The following is an 11,482-nucleotide window of genomic DNA, read 5'->3' on the forward strand; positions in this document are numbered from 1 at the left end:
TCTACTCAACAATGTTTAGCACAAGAATACTATCAACAGCCCATGTGTCAGAGTGTGAATAAAATCACACAGTAGGTATGTAACCCTCTCCTATTTAAAAGGCACCCTTCAATCTTCTAGCTGCATAAGACACTAACCTGAATAATCTTCAAAAAACTTGTCTAATTAGGAATTCAGTCAGGTTTAGAGAAGCAAAAGAGAGTCTCTACTGGTGCTAATTCAAGATTAACACTCGGAGCTGCAAGCACTTCGTGCTGTGTTCTCTTTCTTGCCTAGCTTAGAAAACAGAGTCCTTGCTGGCCGCTCAATACCTACTCTCTGCATATAGAATTATCATCAGCATTTTTATCATCTGTGATTAATTATATATTTTTATTGAACAATTTATTTTTTGTATTATCTCCTTCTCTTTCCTCCCCTTGACTACTTCCACGTGTCGCCATAACTTATTCCCTCTCAAATTGACATCCTTTTTCTTTATCATTGTTATATATGTATATTATGTACATATGTATATGTAAGTATGCATATGCACATATATATGTAAATATATACATATATACACATGTGTATACATATATGCATGTGTACACACATATACACTTTGTACATATATGTACATCTGTATATATATATACACATATACACATATACATGTATATATATACATGTATACACATATATACAACTGATCATGGGATGCCTAGATCCAGATGAATCATCTACAACACAGCACTGGCATCTAAAGCTCGGGAGATCTTGAGTAAGAGGGGTAAGAGTCAGAGGACCAGAAAATGAGGATGTGTCTCCTAGAAATGACAGGAAAGGTACACACATTGTCATGTGTGTACCATGACACGCATATTTTGACCAGGCATGAGTGTTTTTATAATGGTTCAATCTTCTGTAAAGAGAGGCTTCTTTGATGAGATGTGAGAGCTACATTTGTTTGTGGGTATATAAAGGTAAGTATCTGGAATGAAATTGGGAACAAAGTTGGATTAGTAACACAGCAGTAGACAACTCTTTAGGATGCATGATCTCACTAGCCCTGGGAAGCTGGCTATGTTTCTGATACCAAGCATGATTTGCCCCCTGTAAGTGTGCCTTAAGTCCAATTAGACAGCTTTTGGTTACAGCTGAGATATGAGTGTCACTACTGCCCTTTAGGGATATCTTGCCTTATTGGTCATTGTTATGATTCCTAGACATCACAGCTTGGACAAACTATGGCTGTTTCCCTTCCGTATGATTTAATCTTGGTTTTACAACTGAATTGTGTTCCATTGTATATACAACATTTTCATTATACATTCATCAACAGAAGGATATTTAGATTGTTTATGCTCCATAACTATTGTGAACAAGGCAGCAGTGAACATGAATAAGCAGGTATCTGTGGAATAGGATGCCCATTCCTTTAGGCATATGCCAAGGAGTGGTGTAGCTTAAACATATGGTAGCTTTATTTTTAGTCTTTTGAGACTTGTTGCCAATTTTGCTTCTCAAATGTCCTTCCCAGCTGTCTCACTGAAATATCCACCCCTACTGAAAGTCTCTTTTTCTGTCTTCATCCTCAGCACATGCCCATGCTTCTACAAAATTTTGTGATACCTCCCTCCTAGCACACTTTTTTTGCTTTACTGTTTGAGCTGATGTTATTCCTACACACATCATGTTTCCCACTAGCCAAGGGTGGGCTCCTATAGACCAGAAATGTTAACATGAATATTCTTGTCCCATGTTGTACTTGATGCCACATTTTATTTATGCAATGGATACAATGCCACAGTAGACATACAGGGACAGTCATAGTTTGTCCAAGCTTTGAGCCCAACTGACTTCCACAGGTTTTCTCACATTGTCATTCATGAGCAGTACGACTTAGAAAATGTCACTTACCTAAGGATTCATCTTCTTTGCCTGTAGAAATGAGTAAACCATTATCTTCTTTATATAGACCCGAGTGACAAGTGAGTTATGACAGTGCCCAGATCAGTAGCTAGAACACAAGGTCCACTTAAAGCATGCTCGCTCTATTGTCTCCGAAAAATACTAGATTTCATTTTTCCTGAAGATCTAACTGGACTTGAGAGTAAAGTTAGTAATTTCTGGGTAAAATTTGTCTAAATTAAATATAGGATAATCTAGTCCTTATGTGTAATTAGGTGACCAGAAAGTTTACAATTGTTCAAAAGTATAATTTTAAACATTTAAATTTTCATAATTGCTTGGAAGCCTGATAATGAGTAAACATGACTAGATATGCTCAAACAAATATTGTTTTAAAGGAAGTACAAGAAGACACTTTGAAATTATACCAGTCTGCATTAGATAAGATACAAGGCAGTCCCTTTACACCTTGTAATTCCCCTTATAGAAAACTTTGCCAAAGGCATTTTCCTGGAGTTTTCGCTAACACACAGCCTGTTTGCTAAAGAAACTTGAAAGCCAAGCAAGTTAAAATATTTTTAGACGGGGGTGGGGGTGAGGCAGGAGAATGAAAAGAAAAGCTGCAAGTGGGTGTGAACGATGAGACCCAGATGTGAAGCTGTGGGATGCTATTCCAGACACATCTGGCTGCTCTCTGGCCCCTGCGGTAGTGGTGTCAGTGTTTATAGACTTGCCTTTTCACATGTGACATAGTTAAACTTCAGATGGACAGTCTGGAGACTTCTGTGTTTATCTGGATGTTAGTTTCATTGAACGGGCTCCGAATCAAAGGCCTTGCTTAATAGGCTTTGATTCATCTGCTAAGGAGCATTTTCTAATGAAGGATGATGACTTCCCATGGTGGTCACATCCATGTGTGCTACAGTATGCCTCTTTAGTAACCAGTAAGCTGTAACTCTCTGTAGTTGAAAGAATGAATGAGTCACATTGAAGACTTAGATTTAGTTATGGTTCATATGAAGGAAAAGCCAAAGTTCACGTTTATATTAAGCATTGTTCAGTCTGAATATATACATAGTAGTGCAAACAGGAAGAGAAAACTAGATAATATGTAAGAAGAGGTTTATACGAGCATTAATAAGTCTGGTGTGTAACAGAGCCACTCATGTGCAGGCCAGGTACAAATGGCATTTGTGTGAAATGTGTCCTAACTTGGAAATTGCTCATGAGACTCCTTATCTATTTCAGGACCAAGTTCATGAAAGGTGAAAGGTGTTTTCTGTATCTCCTTAAAGCCTTCCTTTTTAGTGCATGACTATGCTTCTTACATTTAAGCATTTAATTATTGTGGTGTTTGATAACAAAGGAATCAATATTTGTGCTGATCACAAAGTTGCTGAAATAAAAGAGACTTTCTAAGACAAAATGATAAATTATTAAATAAACTTTTTATCTTAACACATTATATGTCTGGGTTTGTTAAACTATGAGTTCAGAGAGAAAACAACAAAATAACATCAAGAAAACCCTAGTCCTAATACTCAAGGACCTTATGATTTAGGGAAAGGCACAGTGAGAAAAGCACATAATGCAACTGAACTAGTGTTTTAACAGAGTCATAGAAACAAGGATGCTAAGAGTCAGGGAAGGGATAAATGGTTAGGACTATCTAGAGGGCTTGCTATCCTTATTCAGTCTCAAATGTAGCTTATGAGGTAAACAACACAGAAGGGGCTTCCAGTTTGCATGTGATCAGAATCATAGGTACAGAGGTAGTAGCTGTGTGATTCATGGTTAGCTGGTAAGTCTGGGTAGAGTATGTTTAAGAGTGAAAGAAAAAGCCATAACACATTAAACAGAAGCAATAGAGAAAGGCAGGCTGAAAAGGATTCAAGACTTGGATCATTCCCTTGAAGGCCATGATGAGCCATTAATTGTCACCCTGAGGGTAGCTTACCAAATACATGCTTTACAAGGTCATCCTGACAAAGGTTGGAGTAGGAAGGAGGTGGGCACGGGCTACGAAAAGCCTGATATGATTGTGTCATTTTTATCTCTGAACTATGGTTTGATAAATCCCAGCCTATGAGAACAGGCAGCAAGTCTGATACCTTCATCAGACAAGAGGTTAATTTTAGTGTTTCTGCCCTAAAGAATGAAAACAAAATGTAAATTCAAAATGCATGTAGTACGTTGTAATAAACAGCAATTGGGGAAGTAAAAAAGAACCATGGAAAGAAGGAAACAGACTTCTGGGTTTGTCCACTTCGGTGAATATCATGTATAAGGCACAAACTTAGGGGAATACTGGGGGTGCAGTAAGCTTTGTGGGAAAGTCTATTGAGTATATATTCTATGCGTTCCTTCTGGTATTGATAAGTATTTGTTCATCCTGATCAAATCTCAGTGGGCAGTCAAATATAATACATATACCTCTGAGAAATATCAAGCCTAGACTATTTGAAAATTATCATCATAGTAGGCTTACAAAAACCACTGGCATCTACAGGATAACCTGACAAGAAGGTAAAAATAAAAGGAAAAAAATAAGAAGAAAAAGAATAGCCCTGTCTGGGAATGTATGTAACAAAAGGAAAATCTGCATGAGTTTTACAAAGCAGCCAAGAAAGAAAATCAGAACAGAAAGTTGTCATGGAAACCAATATAGAAGAAAGAAGAGGGTAGCCCAAAGTGATTGATTCTGTAGGATCTGAGCATGTTTCCAGTTTAGTGACCATGCATGCACACAGAAAAATGAGAGACAGAAAGCAGGGTGTGTTAATTTGATAGTAAATGTGTCAAATCTTAAAAAGATAGGACCACTTGAAATGTGTAACACAGCACAGAAATGTAGAAGGAAAAATTCTTTATGAGCCAGCTGTGGTGGTGCACACTGATAGACTATACCGTAGACATGGATGGATAAGGTCTTGAGAAAATTCCTATGCTGTCATCTTAATGTAACAAATCCTTGTAACTCTTTCACGTAGTACCCTGAGCTGATGGTTGCTTCTTATAGCAACAACGAAGACGCTCCCCATGAACCAGATGGAGTGGCCTTGGTTTGGAACATGAAGTTTAAGAAAACCACACCAGAATATGTCTTCCACTGTCAGGTACGAGTCAGCAAAGTAAAAATCATTCCTATCTCTTACCACGCCGAACACAGTTCAAGCTGTCCTGCATCTGTCTTGGGTTGGGAAGAAGAACTGGGTTTAAAAATGGAATTGTTGACAATTTTGGAAAATTTCCCCCACAGTAACCTAATGTTTTTGGAAAGTGGCAGCCCTGCTGAAATGGTTAGGAAGCCTGGTTGGGAACTGTGTGTCATTTTCTTTCTATTTAAAACAGTCCCCATGAGGATGAGTTTATAAAGACCTCACACTTATGAAGAAATTGTGGTGTGCCACTTCCTCTGCTTAGGGGCAGCATATGCTAGCCCACCCATGTGGGCACCCTGAAAGCATTACCAGCCGATTCCCTCCTGTCTTGGAAACACACTTCTGTGGATATTGCCGTTTCTAAGGCTGTAGGTACCATATTGTTTTAGAGATAATGATGCTTTTGAAGCTGAGTTGGGGGACGCTTTACCACCAACATTACTTGGATTGTTGAGAAAGGTAGATGTGGTTTCTACTTTGCAAGTGCAGATTCTATCAGAGAGTTGGGGGTGTTTTACTCCTTGATTCTAATGACATGTGACTTCTCTTCTGTTTGACTCGCTGGCCCTGAAATTAGACCACACTTGCATGCATCCAGCTTTGTTCTGTTGCTACGACTTTGCCCAAATGATAGGCAAACTTTGCCTTGGTGCTAGCCAGTATATCAACCGCTTTATTGATGAGATTTCGAGTAGGAAAATGGAAAGCATGCATTCTACCTCAAAATTTCAGTTCCTCAAATATTAGAATTAGGAGGCTCCGAGAACTCCTCTGAATACACACATCTGAAGAGATTGGGAGGCAAATCTGCTCGCCTCATCGTAGGAAGCTTTGTGCCATGTTATATCTAAGACCCGAGTATCTTTTTGAACTGAAATATGTTTACGCTTTAGAGCATTATCAGATCTAATTTGAGGAACAGGAGGTGCTGGTATGAAAGGCCTAGCTTCAACGTGATTGAGTAACCGCTAACTCTGCCCATGTTTTTCTAATTTGCTATCTCACAAACAACTTAACAAGAAGTCTAGGCCTCCATAGTAAATAACCTTTATTTTCTGAACCTTTGAAATGAGAACAGGTTTTTTTCTTGTTCCCTTCTCTCTCTCTCTCTCTCTCTCTCTCTCTCTCTCTCTCTCTCTCTCTCCCTCTTTCCTTTTAAGATTATCAAGTTTGTCAGCCTGATAGTCTCTTTTTGTAAACATAGAAGCACAAAATTCTAATTCCGTTCAGTTTTAAGGGTTTGCTGAATTGCCAAGAAAATACTATAAGGCTTATGGGATAAGGAGAAGCACATTTTTGAAAGCCAGGGCCTTTTAAACTGTTTTGATATACAGAAAGCATATCTTTAATTTTAAAACTCCAAGAAGTAGCCCATGTTGTTTCAGTCAATGCTTATGATGTTTATCATAACTTAAAGTTTTCTAATTATATTAACTGAGTACTGGTGGCCTGTGGCAGTAACAGATAAAATGGTTAATACTCACAATATTATACAGTAAACAAGCCTGTAGGATCATGATAACACTGAGAAGACCAAGTCTTTGAAATTATCAGAATCTTTTTAATTATTTGTTTTGTCATGTCACAAAGCTAATACCATCACTGACTGAGCCAAGCATCCTTTCTTCCTTCTCATGGTGGCTTGGGTATCATTTACTAAAGACTTAAATGATTCCTGAGTTTTAGTTTTAGTTTCTCATTTAGATGATCCAATATATGTGTTTTAGAAGAGAATGTGGTCCTAATTTTATTTTATTTTATTTTATTAAAATCCAGAAATTATATGAATAAGCAAGATAAAGTCACATAAAAGATATTGAGTAAAACTTCTTCATCTTGGTGCTAGAGAGTTGGCTCAGAGGTGAAGGGCATTTGCTATTCCTGCAATAGGATCCTAGTTCAAGTCCCAGCACCCACATGGCAGCTCACCACTCTCTTAGGCACCAGGCATGCATGTGGATATACAGATGATTAAAGCACTCATGCACACAAAATAAAGTAAATTGAATAGTAAATAAATAGATAAATAAATAAATAAATAAATAAATAAATAAATGTAATATATTCTTAGGGGGAAAAACCAAACAAAACCAAAGAATAAAACATATCTTTTCATTTCCTAAATTGCCCCCTACTGTCCTTAATTCATCAGGGGACCAGAAACAGAAATGGGGATTTTAAGCTCTATCTGCTATCCTCTGGGATATTTGGGATTCTACCCAAACTGGGTAATTTGATCATCATACTGGTGCTGAAGACCATTAAGACTCTAGAACTTCAGATATCAAGATAAAGCTATTTAATTTAGCTACATGTGCAGCTGAAGAGATCTAATAGCAGAGCTATGCTCTCATATAAAATAGGCAGCTCATGTATGTGACCTAGACATTCATAAGACTCATTTAGAAAATCATGTTTTTAAAAACATCTGAACTGCAGAATGCACTATACTGTCTAGTGTGTGCCGTTGTTATCATCTCTTAAGAATTCTAACTAAAGCAACTGCAGGGACCAAACTGCCAAAAGGTGAAAGGAATGAGCTCTGAGCCCTTGAAAGGAAGGAGAGAATGAGAGACATGATAGTCCTTTCTCTACATCCCCTAGTTCTGTATGCATGCAGTTAACTCACTGTGGCCTGAGAATATCTGAAAATAAACCATCTCTACTAAACACACACATAGTTTGTGTCATTTTTCTCTGAGGAATACAGCAATAAGATGTATGCCATTTGCATTGCCTAAGTTATTGCAAATAGTCTAGAGAATGCTTTAAGCACACAGGGAGATAGTACAAGTTACATGCACATATTGCACCCTTTTCTGTAAAGATTGGTGCATTTGCAGATACTTAAATGAAGGGAGGTCCTGAAACCAGCCTCCCCACCCACCAAGAATACTGAGGCACCACACTGTGGAATCCTTCTAAAGACTCCAAGATGTATTAGGTGGAGTTTTGTTGTTTTTATTTTCATAGCAAAATAGAACCAATGGAAAAATATATCCGATATTCAAGAGATAAGGGTATCCTTTGAAAGGAGAAAGGAGAAGAAGAAGAAGAAGAAGAAGAAGGAGGAGGAGGAGGAGGAGGAGGAGGAGGAGGAGGAAGAGAGAGAGAGAGAGAGAGAGAGAGAGAGAGAGAGAGAGAGAGACTTTTAAATAATTTTGTTCATGAATTTGAAGGGTGAGCAAGCCTAGAATATGTAGAGCTGGCAAGAGGGTAGAAGTTTAGGTCATGGTGGATGCTGTGGTCCTGAGGCTGAAGTCTGTAGGCCAGTAAGCCAGAACCTCCATGCTGCCACCAACAGAGTCAATTCTTCTTCAGGGAACTCCAGCTTCCTCTCTGAAGCCTTCCTGTCTTCAGTAGAGTAGATGAAGCCTCTGCCTTTCCCATTACAGAGGATAATTTGCTTTACTCAAAGTTTACTGGTTTATGTCTTAATCGTCTCTAAAACATATTTTCCACTGACATCTAGACTACTTTTTAATACATAAACTGGGTACCACAGGGTAGCTAAGTTGACATAAAGTTAATACTTTGATTTCATCCAAAGCAATCCAGGAAACTAGCATCTTCCATAGCTTCTAAAGTCAAGCTAGTGACGGGTCACTTTGGGATAGTAAGCAGGTAAGTTCCTCCGGGAAGCTTACCTTGAAAAGGATATGAGCATCCCTTGCAGATGACCATACACATATTTGAGATTGTGGGGACCATGTCTACGGTACTAAATCTGTTCACATGTGCAAATGTTGAGAATGTATTCTTTACATTTGTTACCATAAGCTCTCAGTGGCTGCAGACTAGAAACTGGCACCCAAGACTGATGAAACAAGATAAGTACCCATGGACGGAACAGCTATGTTGAAATTAGTTGACATCCCCCCCCCCGAAACAACAGCCTGGATCATTCTGTACTAGTAAGTGTTGCAACCACATGTAGGTACGTGACCTTCTACAGTGGAGAGAGGAGGGTGAATATGGAAGAAATGAAGCAAGCTGAGCCTTTCCCTTGGCTGACTGTTACAGCCACCTGGGTGACTTTAAAATGACTGATCCCTGGGTTCCATCCTCAAAATTACCTCAAGAATTCTTGAGTTCCCTTGGGTTCTATTCTGAGAAATCCTGGTATAGTTTGTCTGGTGTCAATTGGCCAGCATTAGACCTAGATCAGATTGTCAAAGCTTTCTGCCTGGCATCCTGGCACTCATAAGCTATTGGATTATTATAATTTTCTAATCTGACAGGGAAATTTGAAGAGCCCAACAGAATTCAAATTAATGTGAGAAACCCAGCTTGGTAGGACACTCCTACGATCTAGCACTCTGACTCTATGTGGGTAATGAGGGTACATCTTTTTTTTTTCTTTTTTAGTTCCAAGCCAGCCAGTGCTACAAAACAAACAAAAGTCACATATATCTGAGAAAGCAAATGCCCTCCCTTGCAATTTATGACTTCTGTCCCTTTCTGACCTTTGACAAATTTCATCTGTTAAAGTCCGTACTTTCGGGATGCTAGCTCACCAAGAGCTCACCAAGAGCAAATCGGTTGAATCCTCGCTCACCTGTGGCGTTCCAGTAATTTAAAGATTAGATGAGCAGTTTGCTTGCAAAGACAGGGGGCTGGGAGTAGAAAAAGGCTAGGGTGTTTTACTGTGATAATACTTCCCTCCTTGTAGCCCAAGATTTCTTGTAAATATCCATTGATCCTTCCTATGCTGCCACTACATAATTGCAAACAAATCCGGTGTGGCTCATAAAACTATTGTTTCAGGAAACAAGCTTCTATTCGTCTTCCTTCTGCAAGGCCTGATGAGCTTTTGGCCTCATCATGCAAAGCTTTCCAATGGAGGCTTGTTTTTTCTGTTGTGAGTAGGAAGGCCAAATACTTTCTCCCTCCATGGGCAGCTTCATGTGTCTGCTACACTAAATTTTTCGTGTGGGCACTGGGCCTGCATTTTCTATTTTCATTTCAATAAAAGCTGTCTATACTTGGAAAATATCGGTGTGCTCTGCATAGAAATCAGCCACGCGGCCCCATCACAGTCTGGCAGCGTTCCTGCTGCCTTCTGTAGTGGCTTCACACACTCTCATTAGATTATATGTCTGACCACCCTGCATTGCTTACCCTGGTGTGGTCGTTCTCTTTAAAAAGGAATGAAAAGAATCAGAAATATATATCTTAGAATTATCTGCATCGAAGTAAGTAAAAAGTGCTTTATTTAGTGGCTTAGTGTGGTCAGAGAGGTTTTTTTTTTCTTTCTTTCTTTTCCGTATTTTTCCTGATTTGGTTTCTTTGTTCAGAACCTCTTCTCCTTTTAAGGGTCTTCTGGCAATTGTCTGTAACTGACCATGGGTTTGGGGAGGAAAGCAAACCGTGAAGCGGGGGTGATATCAGCTGACCTTACTGGTGCCAGTGTTGAAAACCCTCAGTTAGATTTTATTCCTGTGTGTGGCTTCACTTCTCATTAAGATTCTACAAAGATTACAGATAGGATTGAAACTGGTGGCCTCAGCTGCCCAGCTTTTGGGTCTGCTGAGGTTTCCGGTGACCTCAAAGAGAGTTCTACTGTGAAGAGCAATGCTAAACCAGGATAGTGCCGGAGCTGCTGGGGCAGGGACAGAAAGACAGACACGGCAGCTCCATTCCTAGCTCACAATCCAGCTCGCTGATCCTCAACCAGTCCTGCTGGCTTTGTTACGCTCCCTGGTCCTACAAAGAGGCCTTTTCCAGCCTCTGGTAGGATTGTGAGTTTCATGTCAATAGGGTCAATTTCCCAACAAATTTTATCCCCCCTTTGACCCAGACTGAGACTCATGGTCCAAATCTATAAAGCAACGTTGTATAAAAAGTTGTTGGACACAGCTCTAAATGAATTTAAATTTATTTTCTAAAGTAAATTTTAACTAATAAATATTGGATTATGATTTTTTTCTTTAATATGAAAGGATTAACTTTCTTAAGAACAACCTGATTTAAAAAAAAAAACAGTATTTTTAAGCAATTCTCTTAATTTGTTAAAAAAAAGAAATCTTATTAGCAACCAGAAAGGAAAAGGGAAAAAAAAAGAAGGGTCTTTAAATATCAGTGCCTTGTATTCACTGTAAGTTCCTGCCATTCCAACTGAAACACATCGTAGGTAATAGGAAAATCAACTCCATGGTCGAGAACCTTCAGGCCAAGGAGAGACCGAGTTTTTTCCTTTCTTTCTTTCTTTCTTTCTTTCTTTCTTTCTTTCTTTCTTTCTTTCTTTCTTTCTTTCCTTCCTTCCTTCCTTCCTTCCTTCCTTCCTTCCTTCCTTCCTTCTTCCTTCCTTCCTCCCTCCCTCCCTCCCTCCCTCTCTCTCTCTCTCCCTCCCTCCCTCCCTTCCTTCTTTTCTTTCTTTCTTTCTTTCTTTCTTTCTTTCTTTCTTTCTTTCTTTCTTTCTTTCTTTC

The 11,482-nt window shown here is 39.0% G+C and overlaps 1 protein-coding gene across 2 annotated transcripts in view; it reads left to right on the forward strand.

Annotated features, from left to right (window-relative positions):
* Nucleotides 1–11,482, forward strand: part of Dync1i1 (dynein cytoplasmic 1 intermediate chain 1) — a 290,802-nt gene that overhangs the window by 185,805 nt on the left and 93,515 nt on the right. For both annotated transcript variants that reach the window (XM_028779147.1, XM_028779148.1), the window contains exon 9: nucleotides 4,884–5,009. In XM_028779147.1, coding sequence (XP_028634980.1) covers nucleotides 4,884–5,009 — 126 coding nt within the window. The remainder of the gene's footprint in view (nucleotides 1–4,883; nucleotides 5,010–11,482) is intronic.

This window comes from Grammomys surdaster, unplaced genomic scaffold, assembly GCF_004785775.1.
Source record: "Grammomys surdaster isolate TR1022 unplaced genomic scaffold, NIH_TR_1.0 345, whole genome shotgun sequence".
Lineage (NCBI taxonomy): Eukaryota > Metazoa > Chordata > Mammalia > Rodentia > Muridae > Grammomys > Grammomys surdaster.